Below are 10,739 nucleotides of genomic sequence, written 5' to 3' on the forward strand. Positions count from 1 at the left end.
TGGGGGGGGGATTCCTTAAATAGTTAAATTAAATAAGGCCAACTGATTCTGCCTGGGGGTTAGCCTCAGAGGAAAGGCTTGAAGCCACTGAAATCGAAATTGTCAGGAAAACACTGGCAACTTCTCTTTTCACCAGAGCTGTTTTCCCAGGAGTGGCCCACCTGTGGGTGGCGGGAGCAGTGGCGGTCCGAGGGGTGGGTGGTCTCACCTGTCCGGGTTCCTCTTGCTGCAGGTGGACCTGAGCACCATTGGTCGGTGGGGGACAGGCCTGGGGAACATGAAGACCTGCCTGGTGCCCGGGCTGGCCCTCTGCCTCTTGCTGGGACCTCTGGCAGGTGAGGGGCTGCCTGTCCTCCTGTGCTGTCCTGTCTAGGCACTGGAGTACCGGTGGGTGGTGAGGTCCTTCCTGGGGGGCCTCTGGGGTGACTTCTCTCCCTTCCCTCGCAGGGGCCAAGCCGGTGCAGGAGGAAGGAGGTACCGTATTGCTTTCCCGGTTCTGGTCTCACGTGTCTGGGGGGCGGTGGGGGAAGAAGAGTGGCCGGGTGGGAGCTGGCCTCCGGTCCAGAGCAGGGGAAGTGGGAGCCCCGGCTCAGGTGTAGGCTGAGCCGCACTGGCAGAGGGACTGCAGCCTCTTCCCTGGGCCCTCTCCTCCAGCCACTGGGGACACACCGGGCAGGAGAGACCCTCTGAGCCCCCGAGGACCCCAGCATTCTCATCTCTGGCCCCTAGTCCCACCTCGGTGCAGAGCATCCGGACTCCAAGGCTGGGGGCTGTGGTGTCGTCCGAATCCCACCCGCATGCCCTGCATCCCGCTCAGTGTCTGCAGGATGGGCCAGACTTCGCCCTTCTCCCCTCCTCTGTCCCCCAGGCCAGGAGTCCTGAGGGGCAGGGCTGGTGTTACCCGCAGCTGCTCCTCAGATGGCCAGGCTCAGTGCCTCCGCGCAGGTGCGGGTGGGTCAGCCCCTGAGCAACTGTTGTCCTCCCTCCAGACCCCTACGCGGAGCTGCCGGCCATGCCCTACTGGCCCTTCTCCACGTCCGACTTCTGGAACTATGTGCAACACTTCCAGGCCATGGGGGCCTACCCCCAGCTGGAGGACATGGCCCGCACCTTCTTTGCCCACTTCCCGCTGGGGACCACCCTGGGCTTCCACGTCCCCTACAGGGAGGAGTGAGCATCCGGGGCAGGGGGGCCCCCAGCCCGTGGGAGTCGGGCCGGCCTCGTACTGAATAAACTCCTGGCTTGAATGCACGACGCACGTGGTGGTCTTCTTGGTTTTCTTAGGAGAAGCATCTCCACTCTGCTCCACTTACTCTCTCATTTGACAAATCAGCCCGGCCCCTCTTGCCCATCAGGGAACACTTCTTAGAAAGGCCTGTGCATGGTGTCTGTCCACAGAGTACCAACTGCGATGCCCTCTGTCCTCACTGACCGTAGGAGGATCCTCGGAGTGTAGGTGGGGAAACTGAGGCAAGCAGACACCAGGTAACTGCCTGGCTTGTTGACAGGACCCAGGTCCCATCCAGGCAGCTGCGCCCCAGGAACCCCCCCACCCTTGGCCACTGAGCTGGACAACAGGCAGACCCACAGCGGCCTCCCTGGGCTGGACGTCCTGCCGGGGCTCCACCCCTCGCGCTCAACTCACACCAGGGCAGCTGGTCTGTGGGCATCGCCGAGTGCCTGGGCGCTGGGTCTGCAGGCAGAAGGGCCCCCAAAACATGACCACCAGCAGTGCAGACTCGGGGACTTGGGGGGAGTGGGGCTGCCTGCCCTGGGCAGAGCCAGGACGCACCAGCTTCGGGCCCCGCCCCACCAGGTGGCGAAGAAATCGGTTTAATGGGCTGCAAGCTGCTTGTCTTTAAAATAAAATAATAGAAAATACTCCCTATTTAACTTTAGACACTGGTATTTGTACTAGCATCTAAGCATAGCAACCATTACACACAATAAGAATTTTGTAAGGTTTTGTGAAACTCGGGTGCTGTGTGTTCTGCTCGTTGGAAATATGTGATGGGAATGAACTCCATCCTGTGTGCAGCCTCCAGGGTCTGCAGGCTGTCCTTTAAGGTGAGTGAGAAGTAGGGGTTATTCTGAGAGTTCTCTCCCGGGACCCTGGCATGGACACCCAGCTGTGCTGGGAGGGACCTGGGAGGGGGAGGGGAGGTGGCCGCGGTGCCCAGGCAGTGGCTACCCACTGGCCCCAGCCGTCCAGCAAGGCTTCCTGCCCTCACTTCTGTCTCCACCTCCTGTGGCCAACGTGTAGCTTCCCTCCCTGTGTCCAGGCTTCAATGTGAAAGAGGAAGAATCTGTTGGCCTAGCCTGTCGCTTTGGGAAAAACCAGTACATTCTTTGTTTCTTTTCCCCCTTGAGCTGGTCTGAGTTTGGTTTCTGTAAATTAACTGCACACACACACACACACACACACACACATACACACACACACACACACACACACACACACACAAAGTCCCGACTCCCATGAGAGTCCACTTGTGGCAGCTGGGCCTTGACCAAACGTACCAGACGAAAGGCACCCTCACCCCCTGGACATGGTGCTGACCTGTGTGTTAATTCATGTGCGTGCGTGTGTGTTTGCGTGTGTGTGGTCATTTACATGCCACTCGGATTTTCATGCACCCAGTTATGTCAAGCATTGGAGAATGACGGCTCCAGATGCCCCTCCGAAGTGCTCGAAGGACTGCCTCCCGTGCGCCTCCCGGGGAAGCCCCTGGGGTGCCCTGGCCAGAGCTGTGTCCCCTCTTGGACACACCCATGACCACCCAAGACACATAGCTGCATTATTGCGTGTCTTCAAAGTCCCAGCTGCCCTCCTGTTCTCAGAAGAAGAAAACCCCACCCTCAAGCAACCCTCAGCAGACGCCCTACCCGCTTGCCCTGTGGCCCCGGGGGCACCCGGCTCCCCATTCAGGACCCTCTCTGTTCACCTGAGCACACACAGCTCCATTTCCCTTCTGTGCACCCCTCTTGGTTTCCCTTCACAGTCAGACCTGGTGGCGGGGGACCCCTCCAATTCCTGCCCCACGTCCTCAGCTGGCTTCACCCCTCAATGCTTGCTACCAACAAGCACCACGGGCAGCCACTGTCTTCTCATCCCTGCCTCGCCGCTGATGGCCTGGGGGGCCACACGCCCTCTGTGCCCAGCAGTCAATGCCCCTGTCGACTGAAAAAAATGCACAACCTAGAAGTTGAGAATTATGTTTTATTTGGCAGACATACTGAGGACTTAAGCTCAGGAGACAGCCTCTCAGATCTCAGGGTCCTGAAGAGGGAAGGGAGGAGCCAGGATCTATAGTTTTTGCCAAAAAAGACTAGGTAGTTGGGACATCAAAAGATTCCTGCTAATTAAAGAAAACCAGACATCTCAAGTTAATGAATTTAGTGCTTTTCTTTGTACGGGAAGATGCAAGCGTCTGGGCTCACTGAAATTACTCCTTTGATATGCACCTGAACCCTCCTGCGGGCCAGGATCCTGCTCTCCTCCATCCTGAATCCCCTCAGGGTGCACAGTGGGAGCCGCTGCAGAGGCTGAGAGGCTGAGGGCCTGACGGCCTCAACATCCTTTGTTTACTGATACGCCTGCGACATTCTTTGTTCACACCTGCTGTCCTGGAGCAGTCACCAATAGGGTCCCTTTCACTCTCAAAGGATGTGGTCTGGATGTGATCACCCAGCGACAAGCCCAATCCCCTGGTGCTCTGGGGGTCCCCCAAGCCTACCCTGTCCTTCCACCCCTGTGACATCACTGCCCTGCTTCTGCTCCTCCATAAACATAAACATGTGTCCCCTGGGGTGGACTCTGTGCCCCGCTCTCCTGGAGACCTCACCCCTCCACAGGAATGGGGGTCCCTGTGCTTTGAAACGACTCAGAAGGGGAGTTGGCTGGTACCACGGACTCAGGCTTCACTGGTCTGACTTTCCCTCGGGCACTTGGGGTGACTCGTGTCATGGTGACATTGGAGGCTCACCCACCCGGCCAGTCACTTTCCCTTCTCCCTTGGCCCTGCGCTGTCCACCCACGCCTGACCCGGGGCCACAATCCCTGCTCAATCTAGGCTCAATTCCCGTCTCCCTGGAACCACCCTCCCTTCCCCCTCCCCCCCCACCCCCACTTCTCTGGCAGCTTAGCCCCCAAGCCTACCTACTTCTAAAAGTCTAGCTCAGATATCTCATGCTCTCCTTCCCCACCATCCCTTCCCCTCTCCCTCCTGCCCTCACTTCTCTCTCATTCACATTCTTTTTAAAAACTTATGATAAAATACATACAATGGAACATTTACTACCTTAACTTTTTTTTTTTTTTTTTTGCGGTACGCGGGCCTCTCACTGTTGCGGCCTCTCCCGTTGTGGAGCACAGGCTCCAGACGCGCCGGCTTAGCCGCTCCACGGCATGTGGGATCATCCCGGACCGGGGCATGAACCCGTGTCCCCTGCATGGGCAGGCGGACTCCCAACCACTGCGCCACCAGGGAAGCCCTATCTTAACTATTTTTGAGAGGCATTAAGTGCATTCACATTGTTATGCAACCATCATCATCCATCTCCAGGCTATTTCTTCTCCTCATTAAGCACTAACTCCCCCTCCCCCTCCCCCAGCCCCATTCTACTTTCTGTCTCTATGAATTTGATTACTCTGCGTACCTCATATAAGCGGAATCATACGGTATTTGTCTTTTGGAGATTTCACTAAGCATAATGTCCTCAAGGGTCATCCACATTGGAGCAGCTGTTAGAATTTCCTTCCTTTTAAAGGCTGAATAATATTCTACTGTACGGATGGACCACATTTTGCTCAACCATTGAAATGTTGATGGATACCTACCTGAGTTCTTTCACATTTTAGCCATTGTGGAAAATGTTGCTGTGAACGTGGGTGTACAAATACCTCTTCGAGACCCTGCTGTCAATTCTTTCGGGTTTATGCCCAGGGTGGAATCCTGGACCATACGGTAAATCTATGTTTCGCTTTTGAGGAACCTCCATACTGTTTTCTACAATTGCCGCACCATTTTACATTCCAACCAACAGCGCACAAGGGTTCCAACTTCCCCACATCCTTGCTAACATTTGGTATTTTCTGGGGTTTTGACAGTAGCCATCCCGATGGATGTGGGGTGGTATCTCATTGTGGTTTGGTTTGTCTTTCTCTGATGATCAGTGATGTTGAACATCTTTTCATAGGTTTATTGGCCAGTTATAAATCTTCTTTGGATAAATGTCTATTCCAGTCCTTTGCTGATTTTTTAATCGGACTCCTTGTTTTCTGTTGTTGAATTTTAGGAGTCCTCTGTACATTCTGTATATTAATCCCTTATCAGATATATGGTTTGCGAATATCTTCTCCCATTCTGTGGGTTGCCTTTTTACTCTGTTACCCACGCATACTCTTTAATGGGTATTTCCTGGGCACCTGTCAGTGTCAGGCCCTTAGGTCCAAACTGTCGGTGGCCGCGGTGAGGTCACGGCTTCCCTTGTGTGCCGGCAGCCACGCGGAGACCCCGCCCACCCCAGCCCCAACCAGGCCAGTCTTGCCCGCCCTGACTAATGGAGGAGGGGACCATAGCGTGGAAGACCTGTCAGATGGTGGGGGGAGGAAACCATAGAGTCGGCCGTCCTCTCGAGTCTAGACTTGCCAAGGCGGGGCTTGCACCGGAAGAGGGAGTCAGCGGGCCGGAAGTGGGTCGGGGACGCCGGAGCTGCAGGCGGAGATGAAGCCGGCGGTGGACGAGATGTTTCCCGAGGGTGCGGGGCCCTACGTGGATCTGGACGAGGTAAGGCGGGCGGCGCCGGGCCGGGCGGGAGCGGAGCCAAGGCCAGCTGTCGGGCGCGGGCCGGGTTTGGGGCGAGAGAAGGTGGCGGCCTGCGCGGGCGCGCTCGCCGTCCCGGCGGTTCCTACCTCGGGCGAAAGAATGGGGCCTCCGGGAACCCAGTGAGGTGGCGGCCGGGATGGCTACGGGCCGGGGTTGCGGTGAGCGTCGGTGCCCGCGGCCTGGAGCCCCGCAGGAGCGATTGGTGGGGACCCCGGGGACGGGGTTGAGCTCGTGCCAGGTGCTGGGGAGGAGGTAGGCCCCGGCCGGGATGGCGTGCTGTGGCGCGGCGGGGGCGAGTCCCTGTCTGGGAGGAGGGGAGACGAGAGCTCGGCTGACCAACTGCCCTTGGGAAAGAAGCGGCCGCCAGCCCGCGGAGCGGGGGAGAGGGGCGCCTGGCAGGTCTGTGCTCCGCGCGGGGCAGTTGCGCAGGGTGGTTGTGTCACCCCATCCTCTGGGCACAGGGCGTTCCTGTCTGGTGGTGGTGGTGTGTGCTCGGAGTGTCAGGCCGGCTCCGCGGGGTCCGGACCTCGATTTCTCCTTGTCAAACCTCAGGGGGGACAGACCCATTCTGTGTGCTCCTGGGCGTCCCGGGAGCACAGAGAGACGCTGGGTGCCAATTCTTAGTGCATCAAAAGGCGGTGCGGGTTGCTAGAAGCCCCCGGGCTTTGGGGTGGCCCAGCAAAGGCTTAGGAGAGCAGCTGGCTGCAGCCAGATGCTGGCGGCGCGCTGGGGCGCAGGTAGGGGCGAGGCCTGGCGGATTGGGAGCGAGGCCTGCAGGGTCTAGGGGAGGGCAGGTCGTGCCTGGGAGAGCGGGAATGGGATGGAGCCGGCAGGCGGGGTTGGGGGGCAGATGGTGCATGGCCTGTAGCCGTCCTGGGACAGGTGGGCCCTCTGCACCGCAGTCCCGAGGCACCTGCACTCACCCCCTGCTTCTCAGCCCTGTGCTCCAGGCGCTACTTTAGGCAAGCGTGGAGTCGCTGGAGGGCTTTAAGGTGCGGAGTGACGGCTCTGACTGGTTCGTGGCGCCGTCGCTCTGGAGGGTTTGGGGTGAGAGAGTGGGGCAGTACAAACAGGGGGACAGGGGGCGCGAGGAGGGTCTGAATGAAGGCAGTGCCTCCAGAGGGAGGTAGGCGCAAACTCCGCAGCTGTGTCACAGGTGGAATCCGCACAGCTTCCTGTGGGGACGGGGCAGGAGGGCGCCTGAGGAAGGAAGGAAGGCTCTGAGAGTCCCCGCTGCTAAGGGAGCACGGGAGGTGCTCTGCCCTTTGAGACAGCAAGAGGCAGGGCAGACAGCCTGGGGGCGGTCGGGAGTCAGGGTGGCAGCGGGCCTGTGGGCCGGCCGTCCAGGGTGCTGCCACCAGAGGCCTCTGCTCTGGCTGTCACCATGTGACTCTAAACGGCTCAGAATCCTCGCCACGTTGCCCAGCTTTGGTTGTGGCGTTGTTTCACTGCCACCGTTGAGTGGTGGCAGTGGGAAGGCCCGTGAGGGCCCCGCCCCCCTCCCCAGAACCCCAGGTCAGCAGGTCGGTTTCTCAGGGGAAATGGTTTAACTCTCAGAAGCAGTCCAGAGCAGAGCAGTGGTCAGGCCCAGTCTTGCGCGCGCTCGGGGCCTCTTGTCCAGGTGTGCGCAGCAGTGCTGCTGTTTGGGGCAGCGGCAGGACTCTACGGAAAAGGCGAGAGGAGTCGAGGACGTCCGACCCGAGGGGACCCTCGCCGTAATTCCTTGGAATGCCGCCTCCCCAGCCCTGCGCGCCCTCCCTCCCTTCCCCTGGACTAAATGTTGTCTCCGACCTGGACACTTTCTGCCCAGGAGTGGTGTGGAGCCTGCGTGGCACTTACACCACTCGTTCTCTCGGAAAACCCCGCTGCCATGAGCTTTCCTTTCCCTCCCCAGGCAGGAGGCAGCACCGGGCTCCTGATGGACTTGGCGGCCAATGAAAAGGCAGTTCACGCAGACTTTTTTAATGGTAAGGACGCTGGGATTGGCTGGCCGGTTTTAATCTGTTTCTTCTGCAAGTTCTGCAGTGGAGCAACTTCGTGACATGAGTGACTTGGATCGTAGACCAGTAAAGGCCAGATCCTGTGCCATTCTTGGAACGCCGCGCAGCCCTGTTTTTCAGGAGGGAAAAAAGCTTCCAGTCTTATGTTCCAGTTGTTGAGTTTGAGCCATGAACGTGCACTTGGACACCTGAAACTGTAGCAGGGTCTGGTCCGTCTGGCTTTCTCGTCTCCCCTCTCTCATGACGGCTGGTTTGCTTTCCTCTCCCTGTTCGCCACTGGGTTCCTGTCCCCTGGGCTCTGCCTGTGCAGAGTGGCAGCCACACTCCTGCTCTTCTCCGCCCCTTTTCTCTGACACCGGGAGCTACTTGCATGTAAGGGCTTAATGCTAGCTTCAGGAACATGGGTGGAGTTTTACCAAATAAACAGTGAGAAACCAACTTTATAGGAAGTCTTCATATATGATTGAGGGGGTCCTTCTCGTGTCCCCTTCTGGTTTCTTAAGGCCTTGTTCCTATAGAGTATATTCATCCCTACCAAAGGTTAAATCATAAGAAACACAAGATCGCTTTCTTAGGAGAGTAAAGTGGTATTTTATCTCTTATTGTCCGTCTGTCATCCAGGGTGCCTGCCACTACAGAGAACTTTCGTCACTAGTTAGTGGCGGTCAGGATGTTGCCTTGCCGTGTTGGTTTTCAGGGACCCCGAACCTCTCTGGCGCCCGAGCCCGTGTTGCTTTTTCTGGCTGCTTTTCAGGCGTTGTTGCCTAACGAGAGAAGCCAGGCTGCTGCATGAGGGCAGCCTTCCCGGGGAGCCCAGCTGCTCTCCCCAGGCAGCGTCCCCGAAGGACTGAGGGGGGTGACGTTTGTTAAGTTCTCCGGGGGAGCAGGTGTGGGGAGCACGGGGTGCAGAGCCGCCGCTAGGACCTCACCCGGGTAGGGGTGTGTGGTCCCCAGTACGGCACGATCCACTCATACTTTGAGGGTCTCCTTGCAAGCCCCCCTCCTCCTCTGCCAGCCCGGGGCTTAGAGACAGTTGGCTGATTTCCACCTACAGCCCTTTAATTCTGACAGAGCACCTGTGAGAAGGACCCAGGCCTTCAGGCCAGGTGAGCACGGGAGCGGACGAGGGCGCTTCTCCCTCCGAGTCCGAGTCCGGCAGGGAGGAGAAGGGGCGCAGGCGAGCAGACGCCGCCCGGCAGGTTGTGACGGCCCAGGTGTGCCGGAAGCCGTTCCCGCGAGGAAGCCGAGTGGCCTTTGGAAGGACTTGTCCGTAGTCCTTTTCACTCATGATTGAACAGATAGTTTTTGATGGCCTGTCGTCCCCTAGGCAGTGGAGTTCAAACCCCGAGCGAGGTTCGCTCTGCTCACTCACTTTTACAGAATGGGAGCGCTAGACGGGGTGGGCCGGGACGGCTCGGGGCGAGAGCCCAGACAGGTGGGTGCAGGGGGAGCTGCGGGACCACAGGCCAGGCCAGGCGGTGGCAGAGGCGGGCACCGGTGGGGCCGTCCGGGGGGCGGGGTGGGGCAGGAGGTGCCTGGGTGCCGCCTTTCCCTGGGGAGCAGGGGTGTGGGGACCAACCCGTCCTCCTAATGGCTCTTCGTTTACTCTGCACATTCTCAGTGCACGGTACACGTGAGTGGCTTTTTCTCTTCTTGTGAAAGTAACACATAACCCGTGGTGGGGATGTAGAAAATATACAAAGAAGTAAACAGAAGGACAAATAACCATGAGTTTGGCTTTGACCCCCTCGCAGGATGCAGTGCGCTGTGAATTTCTGGCGTTTCTTCTAGTGGGAATGGGGCTCAGGCTGTGTTTCTCAAGCTTAACTATAGGTCAGACTCTCTTAAAGGGAGTCGTTCTCACAGGGCTCTGTCCCTCCACCGCCTTTCTCCCCCCAGCTCTGCAGTTTCCTGCTCACGGCTGGGAGCCGCAGGCAGCTTCAGCCCGCCTCCCCTGCCCTCCACGCAGCGTTGGCGAGAGCAGAGCCCTGGCCGTACTCACGGGCACGCAGTCATGGCTGTGAGGGGTCGCCCACGTGGTCCAGAACACGCCCTCGTGCATTTTCTTAAGATTGTCATCTAAATAGAAACAAGAATAAAGGTGCACTCTGGACTACTGTCCCTTTGGACTGTATGAGCCCCGGTTGGATAAAATTGATAAAATTGAGAACCTGTCCTGGGAAAAGTTCTTTATCAGATTGTTCACTGTTTTCTCTCTAGTTTTGAATGACCATATACCTCATTTTATAGTTATTTCCTCAGCTGTAGACCTCGTGTGCCCCATCAATGTGTGATTTTGTTCATTTTGTAGATTTTGAAGATCTCTTTGATGACGATGATATCCAGTGAGGTGTGTCCGGCGGTGCGTTTGCTCAGGCTTTGCCATGCCGTGGTGTGGTGGATCGCCTCAAAGGACAGTTTTAGATGGTTCTGGAGAACTTGTGGAAATCACTTGAAATTCGGAGATGGTTAACGAAGAAGGAAGAGATAGTTTTAACCATCTGGATGAAGCCTGTTAATCTCTGAATGTGACCGCCTTTTGTCCTTAACTTCAATTAAAAAAGTGATGTTATTACTTGCAGGGTGATTTTAATGCTTGCATTTTTGAGTGAATATTACAATCCCTAGACGTCTCCTTGTGCATACGTGTACATGCATGCCTGTGTTCCATGCTAAGAGAACCAGGTCTCAGCATAGAAATACATGGTGCACTTTTTGTTTTTGCGGTACGTGGGCCTCTCACTGCCGTGGCCTCTCCCATCGCGGAGCACAGGCTCCGGACGCGCAGGCCCAACGGCCGCGGCCCACGGGCCCAGCCGCTCCGCGACACGTGGGATCTTCCCGGACTGGGGCATGAACCCGTGTCCCCTGCATCGGCAGGCGGCCTGTCAACCACTGCGCCACCAGGGAA

The 10,739-nt window shown here is 57.6% G+C and overlaps 2 protein-coding genes across 2 annotated transcripts; both read left to right on the top strand.

The window, feature by feature from the left end:
* The first annotated feature begins 248 nt into the window (after positions 1–248).
* Positions 249–1,174, top strand: OTOS (otospiralin). Its single transcript, XM_060151203.1, has 3 exons — positions 249–335; positions 448–474; positions 990–1,174. Exons 1-3 carry the CDS (start codon positions 278–280, stop codon positions 1,172–1,174), a joined length of 270 nt encoding a protein of 89 aa, XP_060007186.1. The 5' UTR covers positions 249–277.
* Positions 1,175–5,662: 4,488 nt separating this feature from the next.
* On the top strand, positions 5,663–10,403 carry COPS9 (COP9 signalosome subunit 9). Its single transcript, XM_060151664.1, has 3 exons — positions 5,663–5,789; positions 7,723–7,795; positions 10,140–10,403. The coding sequence occupies exons 1-3, from the start codon at positions 5,727–5,729 to the stop codon at positions 10,175–10,177; spliced, it is 174 nt and encodes a 57-aa protein (XP_060007647.1). The 5' UTR covers positions 5,663–5,726; the 3' UTR covers positions 10,178–10,403.
* The last annotated feature ends 336 nt before the right edge of the window (positions 10,404–10,739 follow it).

The sequence above is a fragment of the Lagenorhynchus albirostris genome, chromosome 6 (assembly GCF_949774975.1).
Source record: "Lagenorhynchus albirostris chromosome 6, mLagAlb1.1, whole genome shotgun sequence".
NCBI classification, from domain to species: domain Eukaryota; kingdom Metazoa; phylum Chordata; class Mammalia; order Artiodactyla; family Delphinidae; genus Lagenorhynchus; species Lagenorhynchus albirostris.

Coding starts and splice junctions, on each gene's coding strand:
- OTOS (XM_060151203.1), top strand. CDS start 278: ATGAAGACCTGCCTGGTGCCCGGGCTGGCCCTCTGCCTCTTGCTGGGA. Junction 336..447: donor CTTGCTGGGACCTCTGGCAG/GTGAGGGGCTGC, acceptor CTTCCCTCGCAG/GGGCCAAGCCGGTGCAGGAG. Junction 475..989: donor GCCGGTGCAGGAGGAAGGAG/GTACCGTATTGC, acceptor TCCTCCCTCCAG/ACCCCTACGCGGAGCTGCCG.
- COPS9 (XM_060151664.1), top strand. CDS start 5,727: ATGAAGCCGGCGGTGGACGAGATGTTTCCCGAGGGTGCGGGGCCCTAC. Junction 5,790..7,722: donor CCTACGTGGATCTGGACGAG/GTAAGGCGGGCG, acceptor TTCCCTCCCCAG/GCAGGAGGCAGCACCGGGCT. Junction 7,796..10,139: donor TCACGCAGACTTTTTTAATG/GTAAGGACGCTG, acceptor TTCATTTTGTAG/ATTTTGAAGATCTCTTTGAT.